This window comes from Macrosteles quadrilineatus, unplaced genomic scaffold, assembly GCF_028750875.1.
Source record: "Macrosteles quadrilineatus isolate MER2022 unplaced genomic scaffold, UCM_ALF_1.0 Scaffold_2__2_contigs__length_208266976, whole genome shotgun sequence".
NCBI lineage: Eukaryota > Metazoa > Arthropoda > Insecta > Hemiptera > Cicadellidae > Macrosteles > Macrosteles quadrilineatus.
In genome coordinates, this window is record NW_026542595.1 from 187,205,964 (window position 1) to 187,231,950 (window position 25,987).

Genomic DNA, 25,987 nt, shown 5'->3' on the forward strand with positions numbered 1-25,987 from the left:
GTCGCCATTTATTTGGGAATAACACCGAAGTGAAGTGTATTAGTGTATCTCAGGACAGACCAATTCAATTTATTTATTTATGCCTGCAGGCTACATTCATCATTGTTGATTGATTTGACTTTATTTGCCAAATGGCTGAGTACTTGGCATCTATTTTCGGAACAGAAAAAGACAAGTAAGTTACCTTATAACCTTCTTTATTTTCATGGTTATGATAACGTTAGGCCTAGGCCTATTGTTTTAGGCTTCTTAACACGTTCACTGCTACCATAGCCTAGACAAAAATAATTAAATATAGACCGTCAGCTGTGCTGCGATTACCATAGGTTCTGGCGCACACCACTTGAAGCGCTCGGCAATGTTTTGTTAGTTCCTGTGATCGGCAAAGTGTTCGAAACCATAATAAAATTGCAATTAATGAAGTTTTTTGAATACCATGGCCTAATATCTGATTGGCAATTTGGGTTTCGAACGGGTAGATGTGCCACGGATGCGGTAAGGCGCTTGGTGCAGCATGTGCTAACTTAAATTCTTATGAAAACGCCTCTCTTACTCAGGCAACTCTAGTTGACCTAAGTAAAGCGTTTGATTGTGTTCCCCTTCCCCATGGTTAACTTTTGAATAAACTTGAGTACCACGGTACCCGTGGCACAGAACTCAATCTTTTTAAGTCTTACTTAGCCTATCAGACCGCAGGCAGCAGGTTGATGTTGCGGGTGTATTGTCAAATGAGATTGAGGTTTTTTGCGGAGTGCCCCAGGGCTCGGTGTTAGGCCCTGTTCTTTTCCTTATAATGATTAATGATTTGGAAAAATGTATGACCTGTAGGCTACCTCTGTGATTTATGCGGATGACTCCACTTTCTTAAATAGTCAAGGTAGGCCTAGTGAACTCATGGTGCTGTCCAAACTTTCCCTCAATGAAGCTAGGAACTGGTTCAGTGTCAATGGGTTTTTTATGAATCCTGAAAAGACTCGAACTATTGTTTTTAGGTTAGGTCGCACACACTGAGGAAGAAAATAATTTTTCGTCAAGTGTAAATTTATTAGGCATAGATTTGAATAGTGACTTAAGCTGGTCAACCCATTTAGCCTATATAACTTAAGTAAGAAATTGTAAAGAGTTTTATTTTTAATTAGATGTCTAAGATATTTTGTTCCTCCTTTGTATGTTAGATCTGCGTATTTTGCTTTTTATAAAAATCTGTTAAAGTATGGTCTGTTACTGTGGGGTAACTCCACCCACATTCTAATAATTTTAAAGCTTCAAAAAAAGGCTGTAAGACTGTTGACCAATTCAGGGTTAAGGGACCATTGTAAACCTCTTTTTAAAGCAACAGGTATCCTGACAACTGTAAATTTGTATATAATATAGTGCGTTCAGACCGCCGTGGCACCTGAGGGATTAGGAGGCCCCAAGGGTTTCCATGGGGTGTCCAAATCCGTCAGGTGCCACGGCTGTTTGAACGGAGTATAGAGTGTGTTATTTTTGTAATCACTTTCAAACAACTTTTTTTCAAACACTTTGTTTAAGTACGGTACGTCACTTTTTGTTTCTGTATATAGTTCTGTGTTTTTCAAAAGATTTTTGTAACATCTGTTATTTAATGACCAATCAAAATTTATCTTAGGCCTACACACGGGCGCTTCCAGTGGTCTGCGCCAGAACCTATGGTTACCATGGTAACCGCATCACGGCTGACTGTCTATATTTAATTATTTTTGTCTATGCTGCTACGTTCCGGAACGTCAAAGGGGCCACGGCGCCAGGAGCTAGGAACGTTCCGGAACGTCGCTATTCATTGTTGTTTAACGTTACCATGGATCAGCCAGCTCGTCACGAGCGTCCTATATTTCTTTGCAGCTCGTGGGGACGTACTTTTCTGACAATAAAAAAATAGTTTCCCAAAATCGCCACCAGGGTCGTTTAGAACAGGGCTTTGTCCCACCTCTTTCCTGCTAGATAGTGACACTACTTTACCGACTGCAACCTGGGTAGTGCTGCTATCTATCAAAATCACTTAGTACTGTAGTATGTCCAAAGCCAGTTTTATTGCAGAACATTGCCATCCAGTATAACTACTGTTGTTTTTACTGTAATTCAGTGTATCGGCTGCAATGTTAAGCAGCGGCAAGCGTTAGTTCAGCTCCTGGCACCCTCCCGGCATTTAGCGGTCAGCAGCAAACGTTTTAAAAAACTAATCACCACTATTCTTGATGATTAGGCTTAGCTGTTCTGGAAGTGAAGCAAATAAGCCTAAAACAACTAAACTAGGCTATAATGGCATAGGTAGCAGAACTTGGAAATGTGCATGACCAGGCTAAGGTTTGGGATTCCTTAATTAATTCAATTAGGAACTCCTTGGATACAGGACACATAACTTATTCCTTGGACAAGAGTACACATTATAGCAACGTATAGGCTACCAACTCCTCAAAGCTAGGCTACATACAAGGGGAAATAAGTTTCAAGGATTAGGCTATTTAGGGAGAAAATCCCTGACGGTTACGCTTTAGTTTCTAGGGCCTACGCCCCACATTTACTATTATACATTAACTACTTACCAGCTGATAAAATGAAACTGTTCTAAACTAACCTAACCTAACCAAACAGCGCTGTATTAGTAAATGTGGGGTGTAAACTGTCCCCTGTCAAAAATTCCCACTCCCAAAGCCACAAGTTAAACTTGCAACTAGCCAGTCTTCTGAGAAACTGCTATCAAGTTAGATAAATTTTATAGGGCCTAAACTATTTCTTTTAAGCGCCGAAAATTACCGATTTTTAGCAATTTAAACCGATTCTTCAGAGTGAAAAAGGCATTTTCCCCCTAAAGTGCCAGAGGAGTGCTTAAAATAGCCCAGGTTTTGTTAATAATGTTGTAGAATAAATGTAATTAAGTAGTACATTATAAGTTCAGTATTAGCAAAAAACTGTTTTTATAACTTAGATTAATACAATTGAATTTCTGCCGAATTTTAGGAACATTTAAAATCAATCCGAGTAATTAGGACTGCAAATCGCAACCCTTAACAAAGTTTAAAAAATCATTCAGGTACGGTATTTATTTAGAATTCAAATCATTGCCATAAGTTATTAATATCACCCACTCCTGCTTTGCTATAACTTCAATGTGAAAATTCTAGCCCATTATACCACCTTCTTTGAAAGACATCTCTTCTAATCAAATCCACATCAGATCCAGGAAGCTTAAAAAGGCACTTGAGGTAATTTCTTGCGGGTAAAGGCTATGTACTAGGCCTACAATGTCCGTGCATTTCTCGCAAACATTTCTTACGATATATTGTACTCAGGTTACGGAACTGTAGGCCTATCCAATTTCTTTTTCCTTTAGGAAGACCTGTGAATGTTTATACAGTATTAAGATTTGCATGCAATGCTGCCTTCAATTTTACCAAGTGTTTTTTCTTATTTTCAGACTTAATTGGTCATTTTACTTCAAGATCGGAGCAAAGGTAAAGGCTAAACTGAACTAGGCCTATAATGTCCGCGCATTTCTCGCAAAAATTTCTTACGATAATAGGCCTATATTGTACTCAGATTGCGGAACTGTAGGCCTATCCAATTTCTTTTTCCTTTAGTAGGAAGACCTGTGAATGTTTATACAGTAGGGAAGATTTGCATGCAATGCTGCCTTCAATTTTACTAAGTGTTTTTTCTTATTTTCAGAGTCAATTGTTCATTTTACTTCAAGATCGGAGCATGTCGCCATGGTGACAGATGCTCTCGGATACACAACAAGCCGACCTTCAGTCAGGTTAGAATTAAGCATTTTTAGTAGGCCTAGGGCTACTCTTATAGTCTTCAATTTGATGCAACCACGATAGTGTTACGTGCCCAGCGTTCAACTTTTATTTTATTTATTTATAAACGGTTGCACCATTTTTACAAGAAAAATACAAAGAAGAAAAACTTAATCTTAATGAAGTATAATTGCTACTTTTTAGAAATGCTCTATCTACTTAAGTTAGTCTACTACCACGTCTTTTCATTAGCTATTCTTTTACTACTGTCAACATTTACTAATGGGTGGCCATTGAGCACCTCAGTGTGCGTAAATGCATTTTTACCTCCTCCCCATAAAAAAAAAAAAAAAAAAAAAAAAACTACTGTCAACATTTAATAATTCTTCTGCAGTCACATTTCTAAGCGTCTTTGTTATTTTTGTTAGTGTTGTTTTTTTTCGTTATTAAGCTATTTTCGGTTAACATTTTTTAAATATAGCCTAATAAATAAGTTAGGTTTGTGTATGAAACCAACTTGGGAATAATTTGCCTTCCTCATTTAACACACTCAAAAGTTCTCAACAATCCTAATCAGAATAGAGCCATTTTGATGTGATTTAGTTAGGTAGTATATTTGGTGATCTTTATGATAAAATATTTATGATATATTTCAAGACTAAGTGAAGGAAAGAATAGCCTGTTCTTGGATGAGATTAGAGATCATTGAAGTTTGGATACAATAGCTATTTTAAATGGGTATTTTTGTCATATTGCTATAGTCCTCGCCACCCTAAGTTGAGGCAGCCAAAGGCCGCACTAGATATACGCCGTGCGGCCTTGGGCTGCCTCAACTTAGGGTGGCGAGGACTATATGCTATTGACTGTCAGCTATTAGTTAGATGCTTTCCGATTTCTGAATTGTATTGCAGTGATACTGTCAAATTTAATTTAGGCTATAACATTGCGGAAGGAAGGATCCAAATAGTTGATTCTTCTCTTTGCAAAACATAAAAATATCTATTGCACAATTCTCTGAATGTGAAACAAATATTTGTTAAAGCTTGAATTTTTCATTTTAGTATTTATCTTCCTCATCTTAGTTTAAAACAACTTTGATTGATGGTGTAGGCTACTCAAAATATCTGATAATAATTAACAATTATTAACAGTTTAGGCTAATAACAAATTATTGTCCTTTGCTTCTTTTTACAGACAGTTTTGCTTCAGAATTTGTATGTGAACCCTCAAAACTCAGCAAAATCTGCAGATGGATCTCATTGTAAGTTGGTTGATGCTCTATTTATTCTTGTTTCAATATGTTTACATTAATTACCATAGTTACAATAGTTTACATACTGCATTATTAGTTTGCGATTAAGCAATTGTCTCGTCCAGTAACCTAATACATCAGACCTTGCGTCAAATCCGGTAGTTCTGATTTCATGCTTCATGATGTTGGCCCAATGAATAATCCAAGTTTGAGACCTTGGGCGCCGAACGCAACCTTGTCAAAAATCAGTGAAATTTCCAACTTTACTTTAGTTTTTGGCAATTGTAACCCTGAAGGACTAATTTTTTTAATGAATACTGGGTTTGAAGTGGGCTAAATTCCCTACACTTTGATACAAAAACCGTATCTGCAGACTTAATATTTACCTGATGCAGTCTTTCAAACATTATTAATACTGGTATTTTCAAACTTTGCAATTTTTAGCAATATTTTATTAATTTTCACCCTGCGTCTTCGGGAAATGCCCTTCTATAATATTCTAGGGGATTTTAAAGAGGTTTGAGGGGCCCAAAGATCACCCCCCTCCTCCTCTAAATATTTTACATTTCTTATTTTCACCTCCGGTTATATTTATCACCTTTGAGACACAAAGAACTCCAGCTATTTGGTCTCCACAGAGAAAACAGTATTCTCTGAAATTTAACTGCTCTGTTACTGATCTTGTAACCCTTGATGCTGCAACATTTGAATCTCCACTGCAAATAGCTGCTTGGATCAACTTCAAATTGTTGCATTTCATCTAATAAGCACTGTGCACATATATCTCACTTCAGTAAATGCTTATTTTCTCGGTTTTTAAGAGAAACGGTGCAATGCAGGTTTTTACACCTATCTTTCCTTTAACAGCACTTCAGCTTCACTTAAAGTTTCCTTACAAATAAAACACAAACCCGCTCTGGGACTGGGACCAGTCTGTAGATATTTATTTAGAAAACAATTATAAAAACATTAATTAATAAACAACGATGAATTAACTAGGCTATATGGTTATTCGACAGCTTTACAGTACCATCGTCAATCTATTTTAAAGTGATACAATCAAATTTTATGCAAATGGTTAAGGCCATTAACCAAATAAAATTATAGGCATATGGCACATCAAAATGAAGCTCAGATTGTGTAGATTTGCCGAAAAGTATTGGTATGAACAAATTCTCTTAGGGCTCTGCCCCACAGGCCGGTTTCCATAGGGGACTAATCTTTCATTTACTTCCTCAGTATATGGGGCCAAAAATGTACATCAAATTACACGCTGAGATTACAAACATTGCCTCATTCTCTAAATTTAAATTATATTAAAAAAAATTCTTTTGGAGATGGCATTTTACTCACTAGAAGAATATCTGGAAGATGTGTATATTTGAAAGATATTACTTCTCCCATCAAGTAGCCTATTGATTGCTTTATTTCTTTTGTAACCTATTTTATTATTTAGATTTATCATTGTAGTATTAGACTTTGTGACAAATCACCTGTCAAAAGAATTTATGTGATGTGACGATGTTAAATAAATGGATAAATAAATATTTCAATAAGTTGTAGTTAATGTTAACATCATCCTTCTAAATTTTAAATCATGAATACAAACATTGTATGATAAGTAATAATTGTGATCTCATTTGTTATATTTTAAGCAACATACAACACGGGATTACACAAATTTGTTTGCATGCTGTCTCAAATTGCAGAAAGTTTTGGGGAAGATTGCACAGTTAAGAATTCACAATGTTATTGTAACTGCGGGTGATGATCGTTATGTCGTACGATCAAGGATAATGATTTAATTATTTTGCCGCCTTAGAGGGAGTTAGATATATTGAAATGAAATATTACCTCGTACTAATTATTTCTAATGTTTTAAGGATATTTGTTGACTGTCTTTTGCACTGATGCTCTTATAGTTTATTTGAATTTATGAATCTCATTAGCATAAGTTACTCATGTACTTAAATATATATTTCAAGAATTTATTTACGCTCATGCTTGGTTGCCAATACCTCAACGGCACCCCAGTACTTTAGGTGCAGTTCTTTGAAAGCTTATTAGCATTTTTGCTTGAAGAAACTTGTCCAGTATTTGATTATGGGCTTCTGCAAGAGTTTTTAAACATAACTTGTTGCCTCTTTGTTTTAGTGATCAGCAATGTATCTGACGAGGAAATGCAAGAGCATTATGACAACTTCTTTGAAGATGTGTTTGTAGAATGTGAGGACAAGGTAAGGTATATCCTTATAAAAAATTTTAATTTGTTATAAAAACTTAATCATAGGCAGACTCAGTATTTAAATGTATTAATAAAATGGGATTGTGTATCCTTCATTTCAATACAGAAAAGTTCTAAACTGCATGGCGTCTCTAAGAATCTATATATATATATTTTTTGTAGTAAAATTGTTATAAATTCGAATATTATAGGTTTTCATTAGCAATTTGACTACAATATTTTACACCTAGCTTGAAAGGTGTATCTTTTAAATACACTTTCTTATGTTTTCACAGATTTTAAAAGAATTCTGGCACTCATTTTTTTTTTTTAATTTCCATTTTCTAAAACCATACAGGTACAAGAGCATACCATACACCAGAGTGAACAAACAGTAACGAATGCGTAATTCACTTTGGTGTGACCGACGCCTCGAGCGGCAACAAACACCAATCGGCCAGGTTTGGCAGTGCTCGGTAGTCGCATGTTTGCGCCTGCTCCATTCATTGTCGGTTTCTTAGCGAATGATCAAAGGAAATTTAGGTTCACTCGAGTTCAGTGCTTGCTTCAGTGTGACCACATTGGAATGAATCCAGTCTGGTACTTACCTGTTTCTACATTACTGCTATCAACAGAGTTGTTTAGGTAGTTTGTTTAGTTGTACTATTTCCATCCCCACTGCACTCGTCCATGATTATGGTCTCCGTGGAGTTCTAATGATGGCCGGAGCTAAGCGAACGACGTTTCAATCTTAGACGATTCATGTGCGTTCACTCTGGTGTGACTACTCAAATTCTCAGGTGTTTGCGAATGCTGGCAAACCACAGCGAATACCAGTGAACGTTCGGTTCCCTTCTGTTTGCTCTGGTGTTACCGTACCTTAAGAAACCATTCAAAGATTTCCTGAATAGTTTATTTCCTTTGAATTTTAGTAGGCCTACATCTTGTTTTTTAACCGACTTCCCCACTACCAACAAAGGAGGAGGTTCTCAATTTGTTTGTGGCGATGTTTTTTTTTTTCTATGTATGTTCACCAATTTCTCTGTGATTCTTTTACCGATCAGTGTGGTTCCACCACCAAAATAACCAGGAGAATTTCTATTTGGTACCTTATATATTATGTTTAAGTATAATATTTGTTTCGGTGAAATATTCTGAAAACCTTAAATATTCAACATTTGTTTTGTTTACATTTGTGCAGATTGTTTACATTTGTGCAGAGAAGGCAATAAATAATAATAACATTCCTACAGCTGTTAGTTGAAACCATTTAAATGAAGCTACAGACAATTCTTCATAAAACAGTTGCTTCATACTGATCAATAAACTATTTCTTGCCATGGAGCCTTTGAATTACATTGAGAAAAATGCATTTTGTTTTGGTTACTATAAAAAATGTATTTTAACGTTTGACCTGATTTGTGTATACAGTAATTCTGTTATTAGTATTGAATATTCTGACTTACAAAAACATATATGTTTCAGTAATGTATCTAGAAAAGACAATTAGTTTTTCATTAGGCCTAATGTAATGGACAACTCTTTCCTTCTTAAGGAATATCTAAAAATGTTTATTTTCATACCCATTGATTATGTAACCTGAACAGGTGACTCAAGCAGTTTTAAAATAATGATTGTTCTGTGGAACTTTTGATTGTGTCAAACAGTTTTGCTTATCAAAAATCCTCAAGTAAATAATATATAAAAAATTATACAGTCACTAAAAATCATGAAATAATTTATTTTTGTAAAAAAATACAACCGACTTCAAACGCTCTAAAAAGAATGAAATAATTTCAATAAAGTAAACTTTTGTATTAGGCAAGCTCACGTATTTAAAGTCGGCGCGGCTCTATGATGATTTTTGATACAAAATTTAAAGAGGGTGTCCATATTGCAGGTGACTATCTATAACTAAAGGTGTTAATCTTGTGATGATGTGGTGTAGTATGAGTGTAAATGAAGATACCTGGGCCCTATATATCTTCCTCTAACCACTGCCAAATCACGCACATTTCCTGTCGAAACCCAACTCTATTGCAAGGAATTAATTTAGCTCGTCAAAGTGCACAATATTACCTTAGCTGCCTATCACAGCCAGCTTTTATGTTCTTAATGTATCTAATTATAATATAATGAACAGAGAAATATATATATGGACTTATTCTAATTCGTGAAAAAGGTTACTAGACTTAGCAAATGTGAATTCTAATTTACGATATTAATTGCCAGACCACGACCCTTCGAGAACCTAATAAACTACATGATTGAATTACTTTTTGCCCCAACCTACACCCTTTCCCCAACCCCTACTTCTATTAGCTAGACATCTTAGGTTACAGTCTACTTATCCGATCAGATGTACAGCTCCAGGCGCTCGACACTACACTGTACTGCTCTTGGTTCGCTGCGCGTGCCTACCCGGGTGACTGCGCGCGCATCGTAGTCATGTGACTTGCGCTATTGTAGCGATCCGCTACATCCTCCCCCCGGTGGGGTTGTTTTTTTTTCTTTTCCTAGTTTTGGGGTGATTTTGGGGTTTGGGAAAGATGAAGGACGAAGAAATTTTTTTTTTTTTTTTTTTTTTTTTTTTATTGTGCTCGCCGTGAGATTGTGTCGTTGTGACATCGATGTCGGTGTGGAAATGTTCCAACAGTTTTCTGCACTCCTTTTGGTTTGACTCATTTGAGGTTATAATGTGTGTCGGTCTTGCTTATAAACTATTAACTATTTTTTTTTTTTTTTTATAAACTAAAGGTAACTATGGTTTTGAATGAATTTCTTATAACTATGTTTGGTGGGATTGCTTAATCTAAACCTGCTCTAAGAAATGTGGGCGGGCGTATATCAGTGATAGATTTAATTAAGTTGGGTTGAGAAGATCTGTTGGCTGATGAAGTTGGATATATGATTGATGATGAATTTGGGAATGTTGTTGAAATACTGAAGGTTGATGAAATTAGATGGATGTATTGAAGTCTGGTTATTGCTGGTAATTGCTGGTAAATATGGAAGGTTGCTGAAGTTTGATGAGTTTCTTGAAGTTGAGTAGTTGGAAGAATGAAGAATGAAGTTGTGTAAACTGATGAATGAAGCTGGAGTAGTGTTCTGAAGTTCTTGAAGGTATACTGTTGTGATGTGATGTGACGTAATTTCGTAATTAGCTCTTGAGCCCTTACTAAATTCGGGGCGCTAATTATATCGCTGGACGCCTCTTAATGATGGATGAAATGCGTTGGGTTTTGAAGTTGATATGAGGTTGATGATACGTTTACTCAGATGTGAATTTGGAGATTGTTTTGATTGATGATTAATTATTTTGATGTTAGTTATCACTGATATATTCCCTGGATATTCGGTAAAAATTGATCGCGACTACTCTACTTAAGTTTACTATTGATACTTATGATCTAAATGAATTTACTAATAATAAGAAATTGTTCTACTTAATTTAAAAAAAAAGAATTTAATTTACTGAGTATAAAAGGGAAAAAATCTAATGTTTATTTACTTAAATGCTATGGATTTGATTGACTGGGAGATATATTACTAAATTTCTGTTGATTTACTAATAATTAATTAATTAACTAGTGTGACACACATTATACACTCTTTCAGCTTGGATGCTATTCATGGTTGAATGGAGTTTCGAAAGTCTGTTGGTTGATGTAAGGAATGATAGTGTTATTGTAAGTGTAAATTCATTCGAAGCTCCTCTAGTGCCAATTATCAAGAATTATGCACAGAGGTATTAAATAATAATTATTTATTCCACCGACGGCTTAGCACAACTTAATTTTTTAAATAAATATTGTTTTTAATATGTTCCTTCAATGTGAAGGATTGATCAGTGCTTGGTTTGATTATTTAAATAGGGCGGAAGTAGAGGTTTGAATGGAACAGATGTTTGTACTGATAACGGCAGTGTTATCTCGTGGCTGGCGCTTGCTATTGTCTGTTTCCTACTAGTCCATTTCTTCTCTGTCGCTCAGCAACATAAATATATTTATATATTTTTGTATTTTATTTTAACGCATGCAAGTGTATAACACATAATAAACATTTAAATTACCCTTTACAAATATATAGTACATAACTCTTCTTCTACGCTCAGAATTCTGCCTTTTATTTACAAACATATGGATTGTATTGTGCGCTGTTATCTACTTTGATAACGATTGTATTACGCCTAAATACCATATATCTTATTTTAATATACGTGGATGACTTTACTTACTTAATACTTTTTATGAAATGTTGTATTTACCTTTGCGATTAAATTGCTTATATTAACACAGAAATACTTAATTTTACTTAATTCTACTTAGCCTAATTGCCATAGTTTAAAGTCTAGCTTGTTCTGTAGTCAGTTGTCTCGTTCATGTGTTGTCATTTTTCAGTCCAGTACTGTTAGTGAGTGTTTGTTGTCATAAGTAAGCTGTCGGCTGCACTATTCATATGACAGTTGCAATCTGTCATAAGAATGTGTTATGGCGAACGATTCCCGTCATAGCCAATTTGAGCAAATTAAAAATAAAAAATTTCTTAAAAAAAATTAGTCTTTTGCTCAGATTGTAGGTTTTAAGGGGATTGAAAAGGTTGTTGATTACTGGGGTATTGAAATGCATATATTAATTACAAACACTATGACGTGTTTCGCTGCCAACTTGCCATGTATTGTTGTTGTTGGTTTCCCGGTTCCGGCCAAGTAGTGCGCCTAGAACTGTAAGCGTGCCCTCGGTAAAGACACGCCTTAGACTCAACTCTCGACACTCTTATCAGCCGGTGCCGGGGTTGTATTGTGTACCGTATTGTTGAGAAGTATTGTTGCTAAGTATTGTTGTAGTCAGTCAAGTTACTCGAGATTTCTTGCTAGATGTTTACTTATAACTAATTAAACTAGGCTAAGGTTCTATTGTGCACTCTGACGACGTTTATTTAATAAATTGGTTGAAAAAATCGTTTCAATTGTGAAATGTGGGCTTTTGTCACAATCTTACCTGTTGAGGGGTTTACCAGCTTTACTGACACTGGTGATGAGAAGCTGTCAATCACGCACGGTTTTGACCAGGCGTATTGGAGTTTATAATTGACGTTGTCTATTGCTTTGGACTGTGGGTGCATTTTATACATTACCCAATCGCCTACTTTGTAAGGATTGGGTTGACGACCGCTGTTATAATATTGTGTGCGTTTTTCTCTTGCCTTCCGTAGGTTATCAAGTGCATGTTGCCAGCGATTGTCTGTGGTTGGTTGAGATTCTTCCCCAATTAATTTATTTAAATCCCAGGCTAATTGTAGTGGGTGGTTAATTTCTCTCCCCAAAAATAAGCTTGCAGGTGTCGAGCCGGTGCTTTCATGTTGAGCGGAGTTAAATGCTATTTGAAACCAATGAATGTTTTGATCCCATGTTTGGTTGTCGGAATTGTGATATATTCTCATAGCAACTTTGAGATTTTTGTTGACTCTCTCTACGTTGTTTGCGCTTGGGTTGTACGGTGATGTAAATATGTGTTTGATTCCGAAGTTTAAACACATTTCCTTCATTTGTTTTGATTTGAAAGATGGTGCGTTGTCTGATACTAAGTATTGCGGGAAACCGTAGTGTGAGAATATGTGTTTTGTGAGAAGTGTAGTTGTGGTGGCAGCTGTCGCGTTCCTAGCTGGTAAAAGAATTACAAACTTTGAAAATGCGTCTACCACAGATAGTAGGTATGAGTTGCCTGATTTTGTCCTAGGAAGTTTGCCTACGTAGTCAATGTACACTTTTTGGAATGGTTTTGTTGCTAGATCGGATGATAATTCGCCTACCCTGGTGTTCGGAGCTTGTTTGGATCTTTGGCAAGAGAGACATGTTCTGACTTTGTCGGCTATTATTTTGTTCAAATTTGGTGACCAAAAAAATTGATTTATTTTATGTATTGTTTTTTTGATTCCTAGGTGTGCTGATGTAGGTGCTAAATGGTAGTATGTAAAAATCATGTCAATTAGTTTCGTGGGGAGTACTATTCGTGGTGTCTTTTGGCCGGGTGCTAAATGCATTAACACTCCGTCCTTTACTGTATATGCCTGGTTTCTATGTGGGTCCCTAATAATTTTGATCAACGCGGGGTCGTCTCTTTGATGTTCGTCGATGTTTTTGAAAGCTTCTGGGATTTTCATCAAAATGTTTACTGAATGTGTATTAGTGTCATCGTTTAGTGTTACTACTGTTGGTTTTGTGTCGGCGTCCTCGTATAACCTAGATAGACAGTCGGCGACTGGATTATCACTGCCTTTTATGTGCTCAGAATGAAATTGGAAAGAGTTAATGAATGTTATCCATCGCGCAATTTTACCTACTTGTCGTGGATGATTTAGAAGCCAAGTTAATGCTGAACAATCTGTTTGAAGTGTAAACTCCCTGTGTTCGAGGTATTGTTGGAATTTTGTCAATCCGAACACGACTGCTAGGCATTCTAATTCAACTGTGGATTTGTTTACTTCGTGTTTGCTTAGTGGTCTCGACGCGTAGGCTACTGGTAATAAACTACCTTCGTGTTCCTGTGCTAATTGCGCTCCTAGTCCTGTGCCTGAACCATCTGTTTGTAGGATGAATTTTTTATTGAAATCTGGGAGTCTTAAAACTGGTTGCGACGTTAGAGCTTTTTTAATACTTTGCAAGGCGGCTTCCTGTTCAGAGCCCCATTCAAATGGTGTATCTTTGCGTTTGAGTTTGTTTAATGGTGCCGAAATGTGTGAAAAATTCGGTATGAACCTCGCGTAATACGCTGTCATCCCGATTAGCCTAGAAATCTGTTTGACATTTTTGGGGGTTGGGAAGTTAAGAATTGGCTGAATTTTTTGTGTGTCAAATGTAACTGTGCCGTTGCGAAAAATGTGGCCTAGGAATTCGATGTGATTAGATGCTACAGTCATTTTTTCTGGGTTGATCGTGAGACCTGCGTTTTGTAATCTAGTTATTACTTCCTTTATTTGATTGAGATGGTCTGAAAATGACCCATTTGAATAAATTACCAAGTCGTCGAAAAAATTGAAAATGTATTTGTATTTTATGTCTCCAAATATTTTATCTATTAACCTTGTCAAAACCTGTGATCCTGTGGCTAATCCAAATGGTACCACGTTGAACTCAAATTCCCCAAATGGGACGACGAATGCTGTGTATTTTTTGCTTTGTTCTGTCAACGGTATTTGCATGTATGCGCTGTTCAAATCCAATAATGTATACCACTTCGCTTGACCTAGATATTGAAATGCTGATTCGACGGTTGGCATTGGCGTAGACTCTAAATTAATCAAGTCGTTGAGCTTTTTGTAATTGACTACAAATCGCGTTTTGTTTCCTTTTTTGGGGACTACAAATCCTGGACTACTGTATTCGGAGGATGATGGTCTTATCACGCCCTTTTGTAATAGGTCGTCGATTTGTTTTCGTAATGCTTCGAGCTTTGGCGGTGCGAATTGGTACGGCCTACTCCTTACAACCTGCTGAGATTTTAATTTTATGTCGTAGTGTATCAATTTTGTTTGCCCTAATCGTTTCGATACTGTGTTTGGAAATGAGTGTAATAATTTGTGTATTTGTTGTATCTGGTTTGGTGTCAAATTATCGCCCAAGGTGTAAGTTTTGTCTTCCTGTAGATTACTATCGTGTTGGTCTGTGTGTGATATGGCCATGACCGGTCTTGTACCGTATGGAAATGTTACATTGTGATTCGCCACGTCGATGATTGCTTTTGTTTTTGTGAGGAAATCTAACCCTAATACAATGTTTATTGGCAGTTTAGGTGCTATTAGGAAACTGAATGTCCAAGAGAAGTGTCTAATTTTAAAGTGTAGCTTTGCCATGTGTGAGAACGTTACCTTGTCGCCTGAGGCTGAAATAGCGAATTGATTGATCGGAGTGATTGATTTTGTAATTAAGTGATTATTTTTGATTCTATCAAAAAAGGATCGTGAGCAAATTGACGTCGTAGACCCTGTATCTATAAGTGCATTTGTTTCAATGTCGCCGAAAAAAATTTGTATTGTACATGTTTTTAATTTAGGAAATTTTGGGGCATTTTTGTTTTTATGGCTATGTGTGTGTGTGTTTTGGTTGATTGTTGTGTGTGAATAGGCGCTATGACGTGTCGGAGGTGCGAGAGCGCCCATTATCGGCCTCCTCTGGAGTTTAACTGTGTATTGTGTGTAGGTGTGTGTTGGTTTGTAGTGTCGGTGGGCGGGCGGTAGTGTCTGGGGTCATTGACCTGCCTCGGTGCGCCGTGATATGCACTGTTATGCACTGGTGTCCTATAGTATGTACTTGGCTGCATGTGTGGTCGATGTGGGAATCTTGGTTGCCCATGTGGCTGTTGCATGTATTGTGGTGTGTATTGCCTATGTTGAGGTGTGAATTGCCTATTTTGAGGTGTGAATTGTCTATTTTGAGGTGTGAATTGCCTATTTTGAGGTGTAAATTGCCTGTTTTGAGGTGTGAATTGCCTATTATTTTCTGTTCTGGTTTCCCATCGGCGTGATTGCGAGTTGTTACCCTCCTCTAACTGTCTCACAACTTCTAATTTTGGGATAAGCGCTATTAAATCATCAAGTTTGGTCGGCGGCGGGAATCCCGCAAGACGTGCCCTATTTGTCGCGTTTATACCTGTCAATATTACCTCCAGTAAGTCGTATTCTGTTGGTATTAGGATTTCTGCTGATTCTTTCACCTGGATAATGAAATCTGAAAGTGACTCGAATTGACCCTGTACCCTATAGACTGTTTGAGTCAGGAGCTGTTGTTTTGCCCTTTCTGGCAGAAAGGTACTAATTATAGTAGGAATTGTTTTACCCTTGACCTCCCAGTTCTCCTGTAATGCCATGGTCCAAATATCCCTTAATTGCCCTGCTGTTTTGTGTAACAATGCTATTGTGATTGATTTGTCGTCGGCTAACTTTAATTTCTCAATTTGAATGGCCGTTTTCAAGAAGGCTAACAATTTGCTTGTGTCAGTGCCGTCGCAGTTGGGAGCTTTCGACGCTAGATCGTCGACTAATCTCGGGTTTGTGTGGGTGTGTGTTGATTGTGTTACTGGTTTGTTTTGAGATAAAGCTTGAGCGATTGAATCGCCTATGGCTTGGGCTGTGATTCTAATCATTTCCGCCGTCTGATCCGCTAAGATGGGTGTGTTTTGTTCCGTGGGTTTTGGTGTGTCTGGTACCGTTGGCACTTGCGCTGTCACCGCGTTCTTTAAAATGACCCTATTTTCTTCCAGTGTCTTGGCTGGGGTTAAGCCCCACTTCTCGCACTGTAGAATTGCGCTTTGCGCATCAAAATCTCGTATCCATGATACCCCTGTGGGTTTTGTTTCCCACTCGTAAATCTTGGACATCTTGCCTTGATCTACTATTATTTGAATAGTAAAAAAATTCAAGACCTAAAAACCTTTTTGATATCAACTATTTTACCAAACAGGTGGGAAGAGTTTGGGCCGGGCAAATTGTAATTTAATAAGACAAAGAGAGAAATTATTTAAAAAAAAGGTGTGAATTTTGCCTAATGATTGTATTTTACTGCAATTGGTGTGTCAAATGTTTGACTAAGATCTGATTCCCTATATTGTTCAAATGTATGTCGTCCCTACGATTTGAATGTCTGTACGTGTGTAAATAATATTTATTTGAATTTAAAACATGTGTTAGAAAAATTGGCTGGGTATTTTGATTTGACAATGTGTGTAAAAATGTGTTGAATTGAGTAATTTTATCTATTGTGTGTGGTGTATATTCTGACCTAGGGAAATATGGTAATCCTAACAGTATCAACCTGCTGCCTAGATAACGTTTCCTGATTACCCTGAGCAATGATACATATTGCTGTGTCACCATTGTTATTGATGTATTGCTGAATATGTCATTGGTTCCTATCCACAACAATAATGGTATTTCACTGTTGAAATATGGATTTGTGATTTTAATTTTTTTCTTTAATTGTCCAATTGTTGCGCCTGAAATCCCCATACTGTATTCTAATTTTAATTTACTACCTTCTCGGTTAACAAAATATTCCAGACGTTTAGTCAGTGAATCGCCGAGTATTTGAATTTGTATCATATTACGGTATCAAGGTGGTCGAAAGAGTGTAGCAGGGTAATGGCATGTCGGTATGTCGGAATTCTTTTGTTTGGTTGTAGTGTCGGGCCTGCATGTTCAAGGTCGCTGCGAGTGAATGAAATTTTGTGGACTGCAAAATATAAAACTGTAATGCATTTTATGTCTGACATCTATTGCTGTACTGATTGTTGTGTTATTGTTGTACGAAATTACATGATATTTTATGTAAGATAATAATATGTTGATGTGAACAATGAATTGACCCTGTGATTTTGGCCTGATTCAGAAGGAATCAACATTGTCAATTAATGGCCTAAATTGACTGAAATGTTATGAAGTGACGATTTACTCAAGCAAATGTTGTACACAGGCTCTTGGCTTTCTTTTGATTATGTAGTACATTATTTTTTTACATTTATTATTATTATATATTTTTTTTTTACGTTTTAAATGTTTTTCTGTTTTTATATTTATTTTATATATTTATTTGTATTTTTGTTTAAGATGAGCCTGTAATAACTGTGTGTAATGTATATTTAAATCGTGTATGTTTGCTTGGAAATAACAAATCTGGCCTTAAATCGTCGCTTTATCTTTGAACTTCTGTTATCTAACATTCCAGTTCTGTTCTAAGTCTGTCTGGCCTACTAATGACATGGACTCTCAACTTTCACTAGCCCACCTCAAATATCAAAACTTTGCTGAACAACTTAAATTCTAAACACAACTTAAATTAAGGTGATGAGCTACAACTAAAATATGTCAGACTACGCTTTAAAATACTATTTTAATCCTTAATTAATTCACTGCAGTACCCTTTCGGCTGTAAAAATTATGAAATAAAAATTTTTGGGGATATTTATGACTTTTTGGGGTTGGGGAGGTGACATACAAATGAATTTAAAATTCCCCCCAATTTTGAATTTTGATTTTTTGGTCGTGGCCTGTAAACTATACCGATGTGCACTTTGACTCCTAATATTTTGCTTTCCTTAATAAAAATATTCATCAAACACTCATTCGGCTTGTCGTCGAGGTATATTTAATTTAATTACTGCCTTTCAGACTTGATGTCGAACTCGTGAGTGATTACATAAATGCATTTAAACATATTTATCAACTTGGTTTGGTAAAATATTAATAAAAAACATCAAGGTTCTCCTAATTCTACTTTGAAATTAAAACATTCTCATCAAAATTGATTTTTAAATTTTCCTTGGAAATAAAATAAATTGAATGATATTGATTCACATTTCATGACGTGCCTAGCTATGCATGCTCGTGCGTTCCAGGTCGCCACGTGGTGCCGACCTGTAGCCTGCCGATTTCCTGTCTGAACAAAGCACTTGGCTGGTCTGAGACACGTTTTAATCTATTCTATTTCTGTTAAAATTGCATTTTTGGCCGGATCTTGACGCTCTGCTACCAATATGTGATGATGTGGAGTAGTATGAGTGTAAATGAAGATACCTGGGCCCTATATATCTTCCTCTAACCACTGCCAAATCACGCACATTTCCTGTCGAAACCCAACTCTATTGCAAGGAATTAATTTAGCTCGTCAAAGTGCACAATATTACCTTAGCTGCCTATCACAGCCAGCTTTTATGTTCTTAATGTATCTAATTATAATATAATGAACAGAGAAATATATATATGGACTTATTCTAATTCGTGAAAAAGGTTACTAGACTTAGCAAATGTGAATTCTAATTTACGATATTAATTGCCAGACCACGACCCTTCGAGAACCTAATAAACTACATGATTGAATTACTTTTTGCCCCAACCTACACCCTTTCCCCAACCCCTACTTCTATTAGCTAGACATCTTAGGTTACAGTCTACTTATCCGATCAGATGTACAGCTCCAGGCGCTCGACACTACACTGTACTGCTCTTGGTTCGCTGCGCGTGCCTACCCGGGTGACTGCGCGCGCATCGTAGTCATGTGACTTGCGCTATTGTAGCGATCCGCTACAATCTGTCTTTTTCATAGTTATGCGGTAGTGTTATTTTATTACCGTAATCAGAGATCGGCATTATAGTGGTATTAACGAGTATCTTTAAAAATATTATAACGCATTTAAATGTTTCTAACTTGGAAAAGTAACGTTTTAATACTAAACTAGCTTCTTTTCCCTATCATAATATCAAACTAAATTATTTTCCTATTCATATAGAACATTTGTGTGTATAATGCATTAATTCTGAAGTAAACATAAAATACAAGAAAATATTTCCTTCAATATATAAACAAAACAGTTCAGTATGTTTTTTATATATTTATGTTATCCAGCTACAATTTATAGATTTTCAAAATATACACACAATATTTAATTTCAATCATATTGCAGTTTGAGCCGCGCCGACTTGAAATACGTGAGCTTGCCTAATACAAAAGTTTACTTTATTGAAATTATTTCATTCTTTTTAGAGCGTTTGAAGTCGGTTGTATTTTTTTACAAAAATAAATTATTTACCTACTCTTTAGCGAGGAATCATAAATCATGGCAATATTCTTTTTTCATCCTGTAATTGGTTATTAACTGAACATAGATGTGTTTGTAGCCTATATGAACATTTAATAATAGAATTATATACTGTGAGATTGCCGTATAATTTAGAAACACCCTGTAATTCCTATGACTCGTTAGGCTTATATATTGGCTTATAGTACTGTTTTACTGCTGTATTACAACTAGCCTACCAATATGGCTTCAATTATTGCAAAAAAAATGGAGGATTTTTTACCTTTATTTTATATTTGCCTGGCCCACTAGACCCAAAAATTTAATTTTATTTTTATGTCTGTTTCAAACCAGGGGAAATGTTTTGCTATCTAATCATCACAATAAAAATAGTTTTTAGTTGTTTTTGTTTTTTAACCTTAACTCTAATCAATTAAATAAATCCTTGTTTGATTATTTTCCAGTATGGTGAGATAGAAGAAATGAACGTGTGTGACAACTTAGGAGATCATCTAGTTGGAAATGTTTACATCAAGGTTTGTATGGTTTACTAAGATCAACTCTTATTATAGGTAGTTTAGCTTACTTAGTTTAGGAGAGGGACTTGAAAGTCTTTGCTTTTAAAGGAAAATACAAGTACATATTCATTATAAGTCTAGTTAATTATTTTTTGTCTCATAAAATTACCATGAACATTTTATTGTTATGTCCTGTTGTTTGGTTTTTCTTTTTCTTTAGTTCTGACTTTCAGTTAAATTTTACTAATCTTACAATGGGAAAACTTATTCTGTTGCCTATTGTATGTATGACATAAACACCCATAGTCTTCTTCTACTTGGATGATGTAACCAAACATTAAAACACAATTATTAGCCTTCTTTAGTTTGTAAAAATGTATTCTCAAATACTAGTGTTGAGCTGTGGCTAACTTTGCTCAACCACTCTTAAACAGTAGAACAGCCACCTGACCGAAGTAGAAGTATATGAAGTTCCGAACCTCATGAGTGACGTAACTGCCGAAGCTTCTACCCACGACACAGTGCCAAGTCGGGCTGTACTTTCTGTCAAACTCCTTCTTTATATAGGACGCTATGTCTTTTTCCACTGTGTATTTCTGTATAGCCTGACTGGCCAAGTCTACAGCGTCACGCTGCATATCGTCTGTCATATCCACACTCTTTATTGTCACTCTCTCATCAGTAATTGACATTGTGCAAGTTCTTCTACTTGTTCAGATATTTTAACTTGAAATTTAGACCTGGAAATAATTGTCAAGTAAAGGGTTAGGTACCTGGGATTTATGTTCCCTCTATTTATTGTAACAGCCTATGTTACTAACTATTTTTGTTAATTTAGTTTAACATTAATCTTACTTTAGTTCCATCAGACATTTAATTTAGACTAGCTAGTTTCTGTTACCATCCCATTGAGCATGTATTTACCTACTTTGTATGGTCTCCATTTCAATGATAAGTATTATATCATAAATAAAATACACATTTATTGACCTTAAACAATTTTAGAATTTTCTATTTATTGCTAAAATTGTTTATGTAAGATGAAGCTGTCTGAGTAGTTGAGTGGTTATTGTGCTCTGAAAGTCTTTGGTTTGTTACTAAGATAGATCAATACTGAGCCCAATGCGTTTGGTTTTCAGGTTCTTAATTAAGCTTTCTAACAGAAGATCAGCGTTATATATTATTAGCGAGAATAGGGTTTGGACCTTTCTCTCAAAAAATGTCAATGGCATAGGTAAATATAAAAATATGAAAAGATGGATTTTTGCTTGATATGATTATTAATGTACTGCAATTCAATGTATGCACAGTTTCGAAGAGAAGAGGATGCTGAGAAAGCTGTCAATGACCTCAACAACCGTTGGTTCGGTGGACGGCCAGTTTATGCCGAGTTGAGCCCAGTCACCGACTTTCGTGAAGCATGTTGCCGACAGTATGAAATGGGGTTAGTGTTAGCTTTTTTAACTGTAGTGATTGGAATTAATCAGTTAGTAACATTTTAATTTTTCAACCATTATAATCATTGACCATTCCCTACATTACTTACATTTAATTTATTCTCTGTGCACCTAAGACTATTCCATTAAAATAACTGAAAAATTTATGCGCTTACCTGATCTTGTTTGATAAAAATGTCCTAATTTTAAGTGGGATGCTGATTGTGTTTAAATTGTTACCATGGTAATGCCGTGAATTATTTTTAACTAGGAAGTCATCTAAGTATTTTACAAGCTCTCTTAGCAATCCAGAAATCTTCTTTTCGTGCAAAAGCTGTTGATTATACCCTTAGCAAATTTAGAATTCTTTTGGTCAGCATCAAAAGTGAATGCAATCTTAAAGAAGCTAGCTGCTGGCCTGGTGTTTATGGTGTATTGGACAGTGACAGCAAACTTTAGCTGAGCAAACAAGGATAAAAACATGTTTATGTTAATGCAAACTTAACAACCTAGACCCAGAGTGTTGCCAGTCTAGAATGCAGCACTGCTAGCCTAGGCCTGGGTTCAAATCTAGCCAATCACCAATGGTTTTTTTAGCTAAGTTATGTTATGGTGATTGTAGGCTACTTTAGGCTCTACATTTCCTCTTCCTGGAAATAATAAGGATAGGTGATTTAAAGAATTAGATGTTATTTATTAACAATTTCGTCAAAATTGTGTTTTTTTTTTGTTGTAGAAATTGGAAATTGTGAAAATTGATCTAAAATTTTGTCAAAATTGTGTATTTTTTTAAGTAGAAATTTGATCAACTTGATAGGTGAAAACAATTTTTTTATGAGAAGAACCTCATACGTAAATTTAAGTTTCCCTTTTTGTTCTTAGAAAATAAAAACTATACAAAAAAGTAGTGTAAACGATTCTAACACATGTGTTTACTTATATGTAGTTCAAATGTATGTTGTATAAGATTATTGGAAACAAGATGGTCCAGTGCTAGGACCAAGCGTTAGTGTTTATACCTTTTTTCTCATTCCCTCTCCTTACACTAACCATCTCTATATAGGCTACTTACTGCCTTTAGATATGTTTTGTTTGACTGTTTTCAATGTTTGCAGAGAATGCACTAGAAGTGGTTTCTGCAACTTCATGCACTTGAAGCCGATCTCTCGTGAACTGAGGCGTTACTTGTACAGTCGCAAGAAGAAGAGCGGCAGGAGGTGAGCGTTTTGTGAATCAATTTAATTTCAGTTTCAATTTTATGTAAGTATTACACATTGTTGTAAATTGGAAAGACTGCAATTAGTTTACACTATTTACAAACAAAGGTTTGAGATGTAAGATTCACAGTGGGCTTAAAACTAGACATTTTGCAAAGCTAAATTATTATTCTACATTTATGCTATATACCTACTACTAAGGTATCTTAGTTCTAACCTACAAAAAATATTTTTTTCCGGTTTCTGGATTTTATGTTACTGTGAGTAATTTTATCTAAAAATAGTTTTAGAAATCATAGTCTTAAGTAAGATGAATGGTGTGGAACATTTTTTATGTCGTGCTCCTTTGTTACTTAACTGTGTGAGCAAGATGAGATATATTACTTACCAGCAGGTCTATAATAAATGCTTTGTGGTTGGCTGACCAGGATTTGCTTTTAAATATTATAATATACAAGACTTACCGTCTTGAAGCATTCCAGTATTGTACTTAGTGTACATCTATTCGAAGAAGTGCTGAAGATGGCCTTATAAAGCCGAAACATCTGTACACCAAGTACAATACTGGATTGCTTCAAGACAGTAAGTCTTATATATTATAACTATAATGGATGGTTTACATTTAGAGATGTTTGGAGTTCTGTTTAAAAACAATCGTGTCATCATAAACACGTGTTGATGTGAAGTTCAGTCGAGGCTTTCATCAATGATCATATGTGATGTCAATAGTATCATATGTTTTGTTTTTTTGAACTTCACATTGAAAGCTGATAAAGGGTTTTGTTCGGTGTTTAACTAATTTTACATTACCCACAGCTCATGGTCTAAAGGAACCAGTTTAATACAAATACGTGCATGTCTAGTTATTATCTTTATTTTTGTCTTTTTTATTGTTTATTATGTAATGATCATTGTTTGGTTATGCCAGGTCTCGCAGTCGCAGCAGGGACCATGTTGGTTCTCGCAGGTCCCGCTCTCCACGTCCGAGAAAGGATCGCGACCGTCGTCGAGACAGAGAGGGACGTTCTGGTCGCTACTGAGGTAATTCAACCTACAGCCAAAAATGCCATTACAACATTGTGAATGGGTGTTAAACATTTAGAAATTAATGCTTATTATGGTGATGTAAAAATATTTAACTTATAATTTAGAGCAGCACCCTCAAAAACAAGCTTAATATATTTTGAAAATCAAATTTTGATGAATTTACTCTTTCTCTCTTTTTATGTCATACAAAGTTCTCCAGGGGACGAAATATTGCATATTTTCTGTGTCTTGTGTGTACTAAGGCATACCTGGATTATCTCAAAGTTGAGATAGCTGATATCCATTTATTCTAATTAACAATTTTGGCCTAGAACCTTTTCTTAACCAAACTTTTCTGATCGAATAAAAAAGTGTTTATTTTGTAATTATTGTATATCAACACTATTACTAAAACTTAACCTATGTAAACAATTACACAGACTTACTGTCGGTATAGGAATTTTTAAATACCCACGCCGCAGCAAACCTGCCGACTAAGCGAATTTCCATTTGTCTGAATTGATTTTCAGTGAAATATATTTTAATAACATTAGGTTTAACGAGTACCTAGGTTTGCTGCTACAAGGAAACTAATAAAGTGTGTTTATGAGTAAAATATGGATAGCTTAGTACAAAATAGGGCCTAAATAAATTTGCCAAGTTTGATCAAAATATATTCATAAACAAGCAAACTACAACATTTGACAATATTCTCCATAAGAATAACATGGGAATTTTAAATTTACAATTTTTTTAATTTTCTCCGTTACTAATAATTGAACAAAAATACTTTTATATACTAAATTATTTGTTTTTTAAGCTCTTTAAAAAGGTCTAAAGAGAAATTGGGAAATTTTGTGTTTTGAGGGTCAAAAGTGAGAAAAACCAATTTTTACCCCATAAAACCCCCCGTAGAGCCCCGTTCCCATGGTCCGATCGTGCTGGTTCGCGAACTCATTCAAGTGTATCCCGCTTTACACCTTTAAACCAAATTTCATCAAAATCGGACAAAAATTACTCAAGTTATCGCGTTCACGGACGTATATATATATATATATATATATATATGTCTATATATATATATATACATATATAAAAATTTGAACGAATAGTGTTTTTGGCCTCTGGGGACATCAAAATGAAAAAGTAAATCGGTCCCGGGTCTAGGTCTTACCGTGCCACCTACGGTAATAGCTACTTCCCTATAGGGAAATTCGCTAAAAGGAATAGAGTTGAGCTAACTTATCTGAGTAAATTGAGTCCAGGGGATAATATACAATAAAAGAACACAAAACATAACACTGATATTTCGTCCTGAGGAAGGACTTCTAAGAATATGTTGAAGATATAATAAACCTTCTAGCAGTTTTAGTTATTATATGAACAAACCATACCCCATACCCCTTCAATACCATACCCCTTGGTAATTTTATTTATTATAAAATTGAATGTATTAATAACCATTTTTTAAGGTTGGCTGTGACTAAAAAAATTCGATGAAGTTGTGTTGTATATCCGGACAAATCAGTATACAGTAGTCGTTAAATCACTTTATGACAGCTGTGTTGTTTAAATGTCAAAAGGTGCTGTTTTGACAATTTTTTTTTTTATATTTACACACTTTGTTTCAGGAGCTAGAAGACATGGGAGAAATCCTTGAGATCATACTATTTTACCAGAACTTTTGATTTTGTGAGTGTTAAAATATGTTTTATTGTATTGTCATTGTCTCAAACATAAAGAACTGTATAATGCCACTTGACATTCAGTGAATGATTTCTGGTTAGAATTTGAAATACATTTTCATTTCATACATATTTGTGTTGTGAACTATATTCTCCCCAATTTGTTTTCCCCGGTAAGAATTTTGAAATCAGCTTTTATCCTTTTCATATTCAAAAGTTTTTAAGTAGATGTATGATTGAATCTCATGGGTTTTCAATTTTCACATGTGAACAAAAATCTTACAATATTAATATTTTAAACT

At 35.4% G+C, this 25,987-nt stretch overlaps 2 protein-coding genes across 2 annotated transcripts; one reads left to right on the top strand and one right to left on the bottom strand.

The window, feature by feature from the left end:
* Positions 1-25,817, top strand: LOC128985398 (splicing factor U2af 38 kDa subunit-like). Its single transcript, XM_054404857.1, has 9 exons — positions 1-175; positions 3,688-3,775; positions 4,956-5,022; positions 7,168-7,250; positions 20,268-20,339; positions 21,632-21,765; positions 22,873-22,974; positions 23,903-24,015; positions 25,632-25,817. Exons 1-8 carry the CDS (start codon positions 132-134, stop codon positions 24,012-24,014), a joined length of 702 nt encoding a protein of 233 aa, XP_054260832.1. The 5' UTR covers positions 1-131; the 3' UTR covers position 24,015; positions 25,632-25,817.
* Positions 20,668-21,998, bottom strand: LOC128985401 (dynein light chain 1, cytoplasmic-like). Its single transcript, XM_054404861.1, has 2 exons — positions 21,934-21,998; positions 20,668-21,061 (listed from the first exon to the last, which is right to left on the bottom strand). The coding sequence occupies exon 2, from the start codon at positions 21,011-21,013 to the stop codon at positions 20,738-20,740; it is 276 nt and encodes a 91-aa protein (XP_054260836.1). The 5' UTR covers positions 21,014-21,061; positions 21,934-21,998; the 3' UTR covers positions 20,668-20,737.
* Positions 25,818-25,987: the final 170 nt, after the last annotated feature.

Bases quoted from the DNA above. Each gene is read 5' to 3' on its own strand.
- LOC128985401 (XM_054404861.1), bottom strand. From the start codon at position 21,013: ATGTCAATTACTGATGAGAGAGTGACAATAAAGAGTGTGGATATGACA.
- LOC128985398 (XM_054404857.1), top strand. From the start codon at position 132: ATGGCTGAGTACTTGGCATCTATTTTCGGAACAGAAAAAGACAA. The intron at 3,776-4,955 runs GTTAGAATTAAG...TTCTTTTTACAG, and splicing joins ACAAGCCGACCTTCAGTCAG to ACAGTTTTGCTTCAGAATTT. The intron at 7,251-20,267 runs GTAAGGTATATC...ATTATTTTCCAG, and splicing joins TTGTAGAATGTGAGGACAAG to TATGGTGAGATAGAAGAAAT.